At 38.4% G+C, this 15,518-nt stretch overlaps 1 protein-coding gene across 1 annotated transcript in view; it reads left to right on the top strand.

Moving 5' to 3' along the window:
- Positions 1-15,190, top strand: part of HORMAD2 (HORMA domain containing 2) — a gene marked incomplete at its 3' end in the record, with an annotated part of 65,920 nt that extends 50,730 nt beyond the window's left edge. The window contains 2 exon segments of the mRNA XM_079943014.1: positions 15,087-15,165; positions 15,168-15,190. Of these exon segments, the coding sequence (XP_079799140.1) occupies positions 15,087-15,165; positions 15,168-15,190 (102 nt within the window).
- Between the last annotated feature and the right edge of the window lie 328 nt (positions 15,191-15,518).

Below are 15,518 nucleotides of genomic sequence, written 5' to 3'. Positions count from 1 at the left end.
TCCTCATCAGGCCAGGCCTGATCCAGCTTTAGTAAAACAATTTGAAGAGGATGATATTGTGAATTTTATAGCAGTTTAAGTTTTTTAGTGGTATAGTTGATTTCAACATGAAAACAGAAGTTTCTGGAGGGATGTACAAGAAACTGGTAACAGTGGTTGCCTTCTAGGCAGGGAATTGAGTGGCTCTGGGATGGCAGGGAGAATCTCACTGTATACCTTTATTTTACATTTTGAATTTCATACTATGTGACTGTATTAGTTATTGAAATAGATAAATAAAATCAAGAAAAGGGAACCAGGCAATTAAATAACTAGATGTGAACTGAATGGAAAGTTCTGTTAATTATAGGAAAGGATTCAAATATATTAAAAAATAAAAGTAGATCAGAAGGAGAGGTATGATTATTTTCATTTTCTGTTAAAAACTTTGAAAATGTTTCACTGTTGGCTGAAAAAGTAAAATAAAAATTAAGGTTAGGTGTCTGTCCCTCATATAAAACTTATCCTCACTCTAAACACTCAACTACTTCTTTTTAGTTTTTTCTCTTTTCTTCTTCGAGTGAACTTAGGACCAGTTTAAAGTGAAAATCTGACTTCTTAGTGAATGTATCTTTGCCACTCTGCCTCCACCTTGTATGGAAGAACTGTTCAGGGGATGCCAGAGTTCTTAAGTGTCATCTGCTTTGCCCTCTCCTTCCTGCCAGCAAGAGTAGGCAGTTATGACCCGAGGTCTGGATGTCACACCCATAGAGACCTTGCATCTCAGACAGTCTTCATACCAGAGTGGTCTTTTTCTGTCTATTTTATGGGGCCTAGCTCTATAGTCATTTCTGTACTTACAGTTATACTATGTTCCTTTCAACACCTGCTGAAGCACTTTATAGAGACTCAGACTCAAGCAAATGACCTACATAGCAAGTCTATGAGAAGCAGGGTATCACATCTCCAATTCTGTAACTATTATCTGTTCATCTCTTTTTTGAAGAATCAGCAAACCTATGTCAAGTTTAGTACATCTAATAACATCATCATATCATTGCCTGTAGGTTTCCTCCTACATGCCACAAACCAAAAACAACTTTTTCATTTTTATAATTACTTCAAGTATGTGCTTGAGTGTGTTTATATGTGTTTTATATGTCTACCTTTAGCTACCATAGAGTTAATAGTTAATTACTCAGGCATTTGAAGGTAGGAAAGTAGCTGACATTTTTCTACTGAAAAGTATCTAATAATAGTTCAGAATATTTTATAACTGTAAAACGTAAGCCAAACAAACTTTAAAGGTTTTAATGTTCTTTTATTAACTTTCCAGTTAACAAATTAAAATAGTTTCATAATAAAGCTTTCATCACATTGAAATAAAGGAAAACAAAGAGATAAACCATGTTAATTATAAACACATCAGTTCATAAAAGATATAATTTTAACAATAAGCAAACTAATATGGAACTTTATATTTTTAATATAAATTTAATTATATAAGTTTTACATGAATACATTCTCACAGATAATTCAAACACTACCAATAAGGGTATTCTATACCACTGATTTTGTATTTAAAACACACATACATACACACACACACACACAAGATGTGCTGACCAATATGGTAGCCACTAGCTATATGTGGCTATTAACTACTTGAAATGTGGCTAATTTGAGTTGAAATGTGCCGCAAGTGTAAACTACATACTGGATTGTAATGACATAGTATAAAAAATGTAAAATATCTCAGTTTTCATATTGATTACATATTGAGATAATATTTTTGATATATTGGATTAAATAATTATTAAAATTTAATTTCATCCGTTTCCTTTACTTTTTAAAATGTACCTACTAAAAAATTTTAAATTTTATAATTGTGCATTCTATTTCTATTGGACAGCGCTATATACATGTATAGGTATGTACGTATATATAGTATACATACATACATATATACATGCATATATATATACACACATATATGCATATATTTGTGGATTTTTAAAAATTTATTTATTTTTGGCTGCGTTGGGTCTTCATTGCTGTGAGTGGGCTTTCTCTAGTTGCAGTGAGCGGGGGCTACTCTTCTTTGCAGTGCGTGGGCTTCTCATTGCAGAGGCTTCTCTTGCTGCGGAACTCGGGCTCTAGGCACACAGGCTTCAGTAGTTGTGGCACGTGAGTTCAGTAGTTGTGGCTCGCAGGCTCTAGAGCGCAGGCTCAGTAGTTGTGGTGCATGGGCTTAGCTGCTCCACGGCATGTGGGATCTTCCCGGACCAGGGCTTTAACCTGTGTCCCCTGCATTGGCAGGCGGATTCTTAACCACTCCCTCACCAGGGAATTCCCTATTTGTGGGTAGTTTAAAAGCATAAATGGGATAATATCTTTTCCTGAAACTTGCTTTTTTCACTTAACGTATGTCTTAGAGATTTTTCCTTGCCGGTATATTTAGATTAATCCCATTCTTTTTAAGTACTGCATAGTATTCCTTAGTAGTAAAGTGCTCTAGTTTGTTTCAATTTTCTGCTATTACTGGAACATTTGTTTTCACTTTTCCTTAGGAACATTGTTTCAGGGAATGTCCTTGAACATGACTCTGTGTCATATGGGGACTTTTCTCTAGAATAGATGACTAGAATAGATGTGTATTTGAAATTTTTGTATATCCTCCAGATTGTCCTGTTCAAAGAACGTTTTCCTTACAGTTTCATCTTTTTTTAAATCACGTGCCACTTTTTATTTTTAACTGAGGTAAAATATATATAACAGAAAATTTATCATTTTAACTGTGTTTTAAGTGTACAGTTCAGTGGCATTCACACTGTTGTGTAACCATCTCCAGAACATTTTTCATCTTCCCAAACTGAAATTCCATACTAATTAAATAGTAATTCCCCATCTCTCTCCTCAGCCCCTGGCACCCACCATTCTACTTTCTGTCTCTGTGAATTTGACTACTCTAGGTGCTTCATATAAGTGGAATCATACACTAGTTGTTCTTTTGTGACTGGCTTATTCCACTTAGCATAATGTCTTCAAGGTTCATCCATGTTGTAGCATGTGTCAGAATTTCCCTCCTTTTTAAGACTAGATAATATTCCATTGTATGTATATACCACATTTTGTTTACCCAATCATCTATCTATGGACATTTAGGTTGCTTCCACTTTTTGGCTATTGTGAATTATGCTGCTATTAACATGAGTGTAGAAGTATCTGTTCAAATTTATGCTTTCAGTTCTTTCGGGTATATACCTAGAAGTGAAATTGTTGGATCATATGGTAATTCTATTTTTAATTTTATGAGGAACTGCCATACTGTTTTCCATAGCAGCTGCACCATTTTACATTCCCACCAGCAATGCACAAGGGTTCCAGTTTCTCCACATCATCTCCATTACTTGTTATTTTCTAGTTTTTGTTTGTTTGTTTGTTTGTTTTAACTAATAGCCATCCTAATGGGTGTGAAGTGATATTTCACTGTGGTTTTGATTTGCATTTCCCTGATGATTAGTGATGTTGAGAATCTTTTCATTTGGTTGTTGGCCACTTCTGTATCTTCTTTGGAGAAATGCCTCTTGAGGTCTTTTGCCCACTTTTTAATCAGGTTGTTTGTTTTGTTGCTGTTGAATTGTAGTACTTTATATATTATGGATATTAATCTCTTATAAGATATATAATTTGCAAATATTTTCTCTTATTCTATGGATTGTCTATTCCATCTCATTTGTAGTGTCCTTTGATGCACAAAAGTTTTTAATTTTGATGCAGTCAAATTTATCTATTTTTTCTTTTGTTGCTTGTGTTTTTGGTGTTATATCCAAGAAAGTCTTGCCCAATCCAATGTCATGAGGCTCCCCCCTATATTTTCTTCTACAAGTTTTATAGTTTTTAGCTCTTATGTTTTAGTCTTTGATCCATTTTGAGGTGGTATAAGGGTCCATCTTCATTCTTTTGCATGTGGATATCCAGGTTTCCCAACACCATTTTTTGAAAAGACTTTAGTTTCCGCACTGAATCCTCTTGACATCCTTGTCAAAAATCATTTGAGCTGGGCTTCCCTGGTGGTGCAGTGGTTAAGAATCCACATGCCAATGCAGGGGAGACAGGTTCGAGCCCTGGTCTGGGAAGATCCCACATGCCACGGAGCAATTAAGCCCATGCGCCACAACTACTGAACCTGTGCTCTACAGCCCGCGAGCCACAACTACTGAGCCCGCGCACCACAACTACTGAAGCCCGCGTGCCTAGAGCCCATGCTCCACAACAAGAGAAGACACCGCAATGAGAAGCCCACGCACTGCAACGAAGAGTAGCCCCCACTCGCCGCAACTAGAGAAAGCCCGCGTGCAGCAACGAAGACCCAACACAGCCAAAAATAAATAAATAAAATAAATTTATTTTTTAAAAAACTCTATGAGAAACTTTAAAAAGAAAAAACTCATTTGACCATATAAGTGAGGGTTTATTTCTGGGCTCTCTATGCTATTCCTTGGTCTACACGTCTGTCTTTATGCCAGTACCATGTTTTGATCACTGTGGCTTTGTTGTAAATTTTGAAATCTGGAAGTGTGAGGCTTTCAACTTTGTTCTTCTCTTCCAAGGTTGTTTTGGCAATTCAGGGTCCCATGAGATTTCATATGAATTTTAGAATGGATTTTTCTATTTCTGCAAAAAAAAAACGTCATTAGGATTTTGACAGGGATTGATTGTATTGAATCTGTAGATTGCTTTGGGTAGTATTGACATCTTAACAATATTATGTCTTCCAATTTAGGAACACAGGGTAACTTTCCATGGTTTCATCATTTCATACTTGCTTAAAAAGGTTTTTACAGTGCTAAAGCTGTAAACAAAGTTTTCCATATTTTCTTCTGATAAGTTTTTCTACATTTTCTCCTAATGAAGTAGTTTTGCTTTTTACTTTTGGCTCCCTAAGCTAGCTAGAATATTTTTTTCCTGGTGTGAGAAAGTTTTCCCATTGTGTTGGTACCACTTGAATCATCTACCTTTTCCCTGCTAATTTGAATGCCACTTTTATCATAAATTAAAAACCCATAGATATATAGGTTTTTATACTTGCTATTCTATTTTACTGTATTGATCCATATGTCTATTCCTATATTACTGCTATTGTGTTTTAATTACTCTACATTTATGTTTTGCTGTCTGTATGGGCAACTCTTTTTCCCCTCATAGTTCCTCTATTTCAGTATTTGAGAGATTTTCCTGTGTATTTTCACTTCTAGACGACTACTAGAATCATCTTAATAAGTTCCAAAAGACATATTATTGGGATATTGATGGGGATTGCATTGGTTTGATAAAATTATCTTGGGAAAATTGTGACATTTTTACAATAACAAGTCTTTGCATTTTGAGGAAAATTTATTTCTAATTTCTGTATTCCTATTATCACCATGGTCCCTAGGAAACTTGTTTGCTTGCATTATATAGATTGCCTCTGTAAAGCAGTTCTGTCCAGTAGAACTTCTGTGACGATGAAAATGTTCTATATCTGCGATGTCTGATATGTGGTTATTTATTCAGCACTTGAACTGAGCACCCACATGTGACTTTTGAACACTTGAAATGTGACTAAAGCAACTGACTAAACTGAATTCTAAATTTTATTTAATTTTGATTAATTTAAATTTAAATGGTCATGTATGGCTAATGGCTACCATAATAGACAGTGCAGCTTTAGGCTATGTGAATAACTATGTAATTGAATACTTTTGTAGGTAGTAGAGGTAGGTAGCAAAAGAATTACTGATGTGAGACACACGTAAAGCATTGCAGAGAGTCTAAAGATCATAACATTAATACAAATGAATTCCTAAAGAACAGAAAACCCTGTCCCAGGTAAAGGACAAATTGTTTACAAATATTAATGCTGTCAGGAAAACTTAATTACAAAAAATGGGCTGTGGGTATTCGCTCAAGAAAGAAAGCTCATATTAGATTAAAGAAACAGGAAAGGCTCTGTGGATGAAATACTTTTAGAGATTGATCTTGAAGGAATTATTCAAAATTTAAGAGAGCAAGTAATAGAAGATTTCTGTATTCTGAAATGTGGAGGAATAGAGAAGAGGGAAAAGAATGAGGTGTGTTTGGGGAATAACTGTATTAGTTTCCTAGGGCTGCTGTAACAAATTACCACAAATTTACTGGCTTAAAACATCAGGAATGTTTTCTCTCACTAGAGGCCAGAAGTCCAAAATCAGTGTCACTGGGCTGAAATCAAGCCACACCCCCTCTAAAAGCTCTAGGGGAGAGTCGGTTCTTTGCTTTTTCCAGCATCTGGTGGCTGCTGGCGTTCCTTGGCTTGTGGCCACATCACTCCAGTTTCTGCCTCAGCAGTCACACTGTCTTCTTTTCTGTCAGTGTTTGAATCTCCCTCTGCTTCCCTCTTATAAAAATATATGTGCTTATATGTAGGGTCTGCCTGGATAATCCAGGAAAATCTTTTCATCTCAAGATCCTTAATCACATCTGCAAAGACTGCCCCCCCACCCCATGCCTTTTTTGCCAAATAAGGTAACATTCACAGGCTCCAGGGACTACGACATGCACAATCTTTTGGTGGCCCATTTTTCAGCCTTTCAAACCACAAGGATCCAGTTTGGCTGGAGTAGGGATACCTGTGGCAGTAGAGATGATAACAGCCACCAGTCACTAAATGACTCGCACATATGAGATGTACCAGGTGCTCTATCTGTGCTACTTCATTTACTCATTACAAGAACTCTGTGTAGGCATTAGGAAATGAGAGAGGAATCTAGGGTGACTGTGTTTTCCACCTTTGATGACTGGGAAATGGTGATTAACAGAAATTGAAAAGTCATGAGGAAAAATTGGTTACAAAGGAAAATGAATGAACTCAGTTTTGGCTTTAGTTTGAGGTCGCAGTAGGCTATGCCCAATAATGGTCAACCACAGATAGAAGCCCAAGAACCCTGCATAGAGTTCTGACAGCCTCTCCTGCAATTTCCTACCTTTGTTTACCCCTTTGGGTTGAAAGCAAATTATAAGGAGCACTAAATTTGAAGTCAGGAGACCTGTGTTCAAGACTTCTACTTACTAAATGTGTGAACTGGACAAGTCATTTCACTTCTCTGAGCTTCAGTTTCTAAATCTGTAGAAGAGGAATAAAAACCCCCTCCCTGTCCACATAGTTATTGCAAGGAATAAATGACATAACATTTGTGATGTTCTTAGCACAGTCTGTTGTAAGCCTTCAAATGTTTGTAAAAAGAAGAGCAAAAATTTTAATATGTCAAACTTAAATATTTTAATTTGAAGGTGATATATCTTAAAGTTATCTGGATTCTAAGCAATAACTATTAGTTTTGAAAGTCCATTATTGGCTCCTTTCCCATTGTCCATACTTTTATCACATAAGTGTCTTAAGTGCCACCCATGACAATTCACTCCCTTTCTAAACAGATGACCTAAACTCTACTTCATAGAAATAATTAAGGCCATCAGGTATAGATCATTCAACTTCCTGCCCCCCTATTTAAAGATGTACCTGTATCTGTATCCACTTTTACCACCCTCCTGCAGACCTCAAGTAATAGCCCGTCTTTTATCCAAAGTGAATACACTTTCTACACGTGCTCCTGAGGCAGTGTCTTCCATCCTGTGCTCCAGGTCACATAGTCAGTGCCTTGGTGGACATCTTCATTTGGATATCTCACCTCCAATTCAGAATCTTGAAAACAGAGTCAGTTATTTCTCCATCCATCCTCCCCACCTTGTTTCTACCACCTACCCCCTTAGCTTCCTCTGTTTCCCATCTTTGTCAATGGCATTACCTGGGTAATTCTTGTCATTTTTTACTCCTTTCTTTCTTTTGCCACCTCTGTGCCCATTACAATGGATGGCAAAGATATGTTAGGGTTCAGGTTCAGGCCTTCATTCTCTCTCTCTTCGGACCTCTGCCGCTTTAGCCCTCTCCTGTCTAACCTCACTGCTGCTCTTGTTCTTGCTTGAAGTAGCCTCATTGCTTCTTGTCACACTCCTCCGCAGCTCACCCCTCACAATGCTGCCATAGGGACTTTTCTAAAACAAATCTGCTCTTAGAACCCTTCAGCGGCACTCCACTATAGTACAAAGTCCAAACTTCGGAGAATGACATTGTCTGAACCCAGCCCACCACCCTATGCCCTTCCTGTTAGTCCCACTGAACAATTCCCAATTCTCCAGGAGTATTCTGCTTTATATCTCCGTCCCTGTGCTTTTATCTAGAATGTTCTCTCTGCAAGATCAGTCCCTAATGCCATTTGCCTGGTGAATGTCTGCTCATCTTGCAGTACTTAGTTCAAGTTTCACATCCCCTTTAAAGCCTTGCCAGGCCTCCCCAGGAAGAGCTGATAAGATCTTTTTGGAACCTTTACTGTACCCTATACGTGACTCTATCATTTCATCTGTAGCCAGTTTGTTTCCCCACCATAATCTCTTTAAGGACTTGAAGTATGTCTTGATCAGCTTTGTGTCTTTAGTGCTCAGCACAATGAAGGACACAGAGAAGATGCTCAAAAACATTTGTTGAATAACTGAATTAATTATAGAACTTTAAAGCCATATGATGCCTTAGAAAATACAGAGGAAGGCAGAACCGATATAATAACTTTTAGAGATTAATGGAAATATGTGATTATGACGCTAAGGAGAATACATATTTACCTCCCAAATAGAGATAAACATGGTCCAGAACCCTGGGCATAAACTACAGAAAATCAAGAAAGTAAGTTAATGGGCAAACTCTTCATAAATCTCAGTAAAACATGAGACACTTCCCAACATATCAGAGAGTTCACAGCTCTACTGGAATTGGAGGTAAGCATTCTCTTTAGGTATTTGGTTTCTTACTGCTCATTCATCTCAATGTTAACACGAGCTCCATTTATGCTAATAGCATTTATTTTATAATTGCTGTTGATCTACCTTTCATTGTACAAAAAAGATAAATGTTAAGGGAAAGGATTCAAAACTAACATCACTGCTATAACTTACAGGGGCACAGACCCTCTCTGAACCATAAATTTCCTTGATCTAGGAACTTCTTTCTAAAGAAAAACATTTTGCCATACCTGACCTGACAATTTTGAAGTAAGCAAAATTCACTGCACTCTCACCCCAGGCACAGAAGTACTCACAATATTTCCTGGGTGTCTGGGGCTGCCCACCCCTTGGTCCGCCACACAGATCTACCTCCTAAAGCAAAGCACACTGCCCTGAACTGCTTTTTCTATATTGATACTTATCTATCTTCTTCCCAAAGCCTGTGAGGCCCTGCTTTCAGCAGGCTGCCACTTAGAGACATTTGATAAGTTAATTTACACTAACATCATATTGAGTAATAATTCCAGGGGAATTTATATTTTTAACAGGAGTGTGTCGGATATATAACACCTCACCCTAAGAGCCAATCTAATGAAGGGACATTTCTCACTGTCCCATATACCTTCTGTGTCTTTTTATGCCTTAGTGTCTTTAAACATGCTGAATGAACCTTCCACCTAGAAGGATCTCTCCTATCCACCCCCATCTCCAGTACGGTGAACTCCTACTCGTTCTTCAAGACCCAGCTCAACATCCCTCTTCTGCTAAGGAGGCTTCTCTAAATTCCCCAGGCTGAGCTGGTCACTCCCTCTTGATTTTGATAAAACTTTGCATACTTGCTGTCTCAATTTCTTTAATTTTTTATGCATTCTTCAACGACTTCAAGGTGACTTCTGCCCTGAACAATCCAATGCCCCTAGTAACCTCCATGTGGCTAAATCAAGTAGACATATTTCACTCCTTATCTTGACCTCTCAGCAATACCTGACACTACTGACCACCACCCTCACCTCTTTTATTTTCTCTACTCCTTCTTAAAACTCTCTTCTCTTGGCTTTCTTTGTAGGACAGTCTGCTAGACTTCTTTTCTCTCTCTCTTTCTCAACCTTCTTTGTTGGCTCATCTTCCACCTGATCTCTAACTATTGGAGTTCCTTACGGCTATGTCCTGGCCCCTTTCCCTTCTCACGCTCTGATCTCTCAATAAGCAATCTCTTCCACACCCATGGCATTAATTAGCCTCCATATGCTGATGACTCTTAAATTTACGTGTCCAACCCAGACTTTTGTCCTGAGCTCCAGATTTCCACATATAGCTGCCGATTCAATACGTCTACTTGGGGTTTCTCAGGTACTCCAAACACAGCAGGTTCAAAACTCTCATTGTTCTCTGCCTGAGACAACAGTCCCTCCATCCATTAAGTTAGCTAAACCAGAAACCAAGAGTCATTATTGACCCACCTACCTCAGCTTTACCACTGTATCCAGTTGATCATCCTTCTGACTCTACCTTCTAAATATTTCACTGTTGACTTCTCTCCATCTGCACTGGTATCCAAGTTATTATCTGGCTACTACAGTAGCATGACTCATCACCCTGCATCCATTTGATGCCTCCAATACCTTTCTATACAGCAGGCAGAGTGCTCTTTGAAGACAGATTCATTCATTCATTCATTCATCCATTAAAAAAAATGTATTAAGCCCCTTCTAATGTAAGTTGTGACCAATACAGGCATGTCCCTGATGTCTTGGAACTCTATTAACAGCATATGACTGGGGTACCTAACTTAACTGGAATAGGGGAAGGAAAGTTTCTTTAAGGAAATAATTTTTCAGCTGAGATCTGAAGAATGAGTAGGAATTTATTAGGCAAAAAGAGGGCTGGTGTAGGGGAAAGAGCTTTTTCAACAGAAGGAATATCATGTGCAAAGGTCCAGAATCAAGACGAAGCAAGGTATGAGAAAACTGAGAGGGCAGAGAGCGAGAGGCAGAGTAGAGGAGATGAGGCTGGTACTGCTGGGCACAGCCAGGCCCTGAGGGGGGGTGGCTCTAATTGGGAGGTATTCGGGGGGTAGGAGCCCCTCAAACGGCCCATCACAGTGGATGAGTGTGGGAGTGGGAGTGGGAGCAATTTTCTAAGGAATGACTGCAGAGCTTTCATCAGGGTTTTATAGCCAATCTGTGACCCCTCTCCTTCCCTAGAAGTGTAAAGAACCACTGATGGTGTATGAAAAGCCAAGGCAGGAACTTTGGACTTTGTCCTAAAAGTAGTGAGATGCCATTGGAAATCATTAAGCGAAAAAGTAACATGGCCAGATTGTAAAATCTACAGGGCAGGGATTTTTTTTTTTTTTTTTTTTTTTTTCCCTGTACGCGGGCCTCACACTGCTGTGGCCTCCCCCGTTGCGGAGCACAGCCTCCGGATGCGCAGGCTCAGCGGCCATGGCTCACGGGCCCAGCCGCTCCACGTCATGTGGGATCCTCCCGGACCGGGGCACGAACCCGTGTCCCCTGCATCGGCAGGCGGACTCTCAACCACTGTGCCACCAGGGAAGCCCCATTTTTTTTTTTTAGATTCCATATATATGTGTTAGCATATGGTATTTATTTTTCTTTTTCTGGCTTACTTCGCTCTGTATGACAGTCTCTAGGTCCATCCACCTCACTACAAATAACTCAATTTCGTTTCTTTTTATGGCTGAGTAATATTCCATTGTATATATGTGCCACATCTTCTTTATCCATTCATCTGTCGATGGACACTTAGGTTGCTTCCATGTCCTGGTTATTGTAAATAGCGCTGCAATGAATATTGTGGTACATGACTCTTTTTGAATTATGGTTTTCTCAGGGTATATGCCCAGTAGTAGGACTGCTGGGTCATATGGTAGTTCTATTTTTTAGTTTTTTGAGGAACCTGCATACTGTTCTCCATAATGGCTGTATCAATTTACATTCCCACCAACAGTGCAAGAGGGTTCCCTTTTCTCCACACCCTTTCCAGCATTTATTGTTTGTAGATTTTTTGATGACAGCTATTCTGACCAGTGTGAGGTGATACCTCATTTGCATTTCTCTAATGATTAGTGATGTTGAGCATCCTTTCATGTGTTTGTTGGCAATCTGTATATCTTCTTTGGAAAAATGTCTGTTTAGATCTTCTGCCCATTTTTGGATTGGGTTGTTTGTTTTTTTGATACTGAGCTGCATGAGCTGCTTGTATATTTTGAAGATTAATCCTTTGTCATTGCTTCGTTTGCAAATAGTTTCTCCCATTCTAAGGGTTGTCTTTTCATGTTGTTTATAGTTTCCTTTGCTGTGAGGAAGTTTCATTAGGTCCCATTTGTTTATTTTGTTTTTATTTCCATTTCTCTAGGAGGTGGGTCAAAAAGGATCTTGCTGTGATTTATGTCATAGAGTGTTCTGCCTATGTTTTCCTCTAAGAGTTTGATAGTGTCTGGCCTTACATTTAGGTCTTTAATCCATTTTGAGTTTATTTTTGTGTATGGTGTTAGGGAGTGTTCTAATTTCATTCTCTTACATGTAGCTGTCCAGTTTTCCCAGCACCACTTATTGAAGAGGCTGTCTTTTCTCCATTGTATATTCTTGCCTCCTTTATCAAAGACAAGGTGACCATATGTGCGTGGGGTTATCTCTGGGCTTTCTATCCTGTTCCATTGATCTATATTTATGTTTTTGTGCCAGTACCATATTGTCTTGATTACTGTAGCTTCGTAGCATAGTCTGAAGTCAGGGAGTCTGATTCCTCCAGCTCTGTTTTTCTTTCTCAAGATTGCTTTGGCTATTCGGGGTCTTTTGTGTTTCCATACAAATTGTGAAGTTTTTTGTTCTAGTTCTGTGAAAAATGCCAGTGGTAGTTTGATAGGGATTGCATTGAATCTGTAGATTGCTTTGGGTAGTATAGTCATTTTCACAATGTTGATTTTTCCAATCCAAGAACATCGTATATCTCTCCATCTGTTTGTATCATCTTTAATTTCTTTCATCGGTGTCTTATAGTTTTCTGCATACAGGTCTTTTGTCTCCTTAGGTAGGTTTATTCCTAGGTACTTTATTCTTTTTGTTGCAATGGTAAATGGGAGTGTTTCCTTAATTCCTCTTTCAGATTTTTCATCATTAGTGTATAGAAATGCAAGAGATTTCTGTGCATTCATTTTGTATCCTGCTACTTTACCAAATTCATTGATTAGCTCTAGTAGTTTTCTGGTAGCATCTTTAGGATTCTCTATGTATAGTATCACGTCATCTGCAAACAGTGACAGAAGAACTCGGCTCTCCTACCTCAGAGGCACAGGCCTGACACCCAGCCAGAGTACCAAGACCCTGTCAGCCACATGGCCAGGTACGTGGAGAGTTTCTTGCCTTTTGGGAAGTCTGAGGTCTTCTGCCAGCGTTCAGTAGGTGTTCTGTAGGAGTTGTTCCACATGTAGATGTATTTCTGATGTATTTGTGGGGAGGAAGGTGATCTCCACATCTTACTCCTCCGCCATCTTGAAGGTCTCCCTCAACTCCCAGGTTTTTAACTTGGACACCTCCAGGGGAATGCTTGCCTGGGTGGCTTTGGCATCAAAGGTGCCAACTCAGCCAGTTAGAACACACCTGAAAAATGTTTCTCAAAAACATGTTGCTTTCTATGGATAAATTTGTTGGTTTATATAGTTCAGAATATGGACTATTGATCTATGTTAGGAAGTATCCCCTGACTGATCACACACTTGCTTTCGAACCCACTAGTTTTCTATAAACCAGTGAGACTTCCCAGACCTCACTGGTTGCCCTGAGATTGTATACATTATTAAAGATGTTCTGATGAACTCACTGTAATAAAATTACAGCTCTAAAACTTGTAATAAAACTCTGGTTTACTTTTGAGCAAAGAAGAAAAAGAGAAAAACACTATTAAACCATCAGACCAACTTGTACACCCATCTTGTTTTCTTCCCAGTGTATCCAGACTTGACAGAAGTGAGGATAATTTCATTTGAATAGAAAGCATGCCCAAGCAACATTTTTTAAAAAGCTGAATTTTACCAAGTACTTTTTCTTACAGCTACACTGTAAAAAATTCATCTCCTAGATGCAGAAGTTGGTTTTTGTGCTTTGGGTTTTTATGTTGCTATTTCCTTTCCTTTAGAGCAGACCATTTCAAACTTTGCATATCTAAGCAAACCAGTTACTTGAAAAGCAGCTCTACTTATATTCTCAGAGTTTTACTGCTCTATATAGTCAATGTCTTGGTTTAAGCCAAAGGGAATTTGTGGTTTCTGAGATCAGAAATTCAACTACTTTCTAAAACGAAAAGTTAGTGATTAAATTAGCCATTTGTAGACCCAATCTTTGGTTCTAAATGGTACTTAAATGCTTTAATGACATTTCCACTATTTTGTAGTAAAAACATGTCAATAATAATAACCTGTATCTATAACAAAATAAAAAAAGAATAATGTTGGAACCTCTACTAGATATTCTAAGTCTTGCTTAAAAATATATATCTTCTTCCATTTTCCTCCAAAGAAAGAACAGAGAACATGGAAAAACCTTTCCTCCCATCTAGTGGCTGGAAAATATAAAAATGCCCTCCATGTGTTTCTTGGAATTCCAGGCATTAGGGATTGTCTGACATCTGGTTGTTCACTCAGTTAAGCAAATATAAATTCTAAAATCTTTACCAAAGTTGAGCCCAATGGAGAAATATATGTCTATGATGATTCACTAATCAACTTGTCTTAAATCAATAACATATAAGTCTCATCAAGCAGAAAGAAGGGCCATGGTGCTTCCTAATTCATTAATATGAACCTACGATTAAAAAAAAAATAATAATAAGGCTGTATGTTTCTGCTAACTGAAAAGGGACTTCAATTCTATTTGCCTCTAAACCAGCCAGTGCCCTAGATCTCTCCTGACCCTTAATTGCCCCTTGTTGGCCCCACACCTTGATAACTCTTCTCTCAAGAGCTGGATGTGCTGAATTCACTAAAGAGAGCCAAGAAATTGTCCCTGAAACTGGCTGCATCCAGGGGCCTCAGCTCCTGAAACTTTGAATTCCAGACTCTGATACTGGCAGCAGGGCCTCTGTGCAGGGCTAAACCAGCCCACAGGAAAGCAGGTTTAGATTGGTTATGCAGCAAAAGGGATTAATGCTTGGTCTACCTGTCTTGTATATGCCTTGTGAAGATGTCAAAATCTCTGCTGAATTGTGCCTATCTCTGATGATTCTCACAGATTCAAAGAATGAATTTTGTGTACAGTCAGCAAAGTTCTGAGAGCTCCAGGAAGAAGAGGAAGGTCAGCCAACCAGTGAAGTCTTCATCCCTGACAGAAAATGAAAGTTAGATGCCTTTGCTACTTTTATTCTAAAATAAGTTTATTTTGCAACAAATATGCATGAAGTGTCTTAGTAGGAAAGTAAGTTCCTATCACCAAAACCTTTTACTAAATTTGCTGCTCAACTTTTTGAGTCAGTTTACTAAGTGCTAAATTACTGGGTAGGACATGGGTTCACTTTGCCACAAGGAAACAAGGTCACCAGGGCTGCTTTGGGACAGCATTACTTCAAGGCTGAGTTAGAGATGAGACACCCTTTATATCTGTAGAAGAACCACAGCAGCTATTTTGAAAAGAAATAAGCTGTTGTTCTCAAAGGAAAGAGGGTTT

Source organism: Stenella coeruleoalba (genome assembly GCF_951394435.1).
Source record: "Stenella coeruleoalba genome assembly, chromosome: 14".
NCBI classification, from domain to species: Eukaryota; Metazoa; Chordata; class Mammalia; order Artiodactyla; family Delphinidae; genus Stenella; species Stenella coeruleoalba.
The sequence above is the reverse complement of the archived record's forward strand: the minus strand, read 5'-3'. Positions and strand labels throughout refer to the sequence as shown.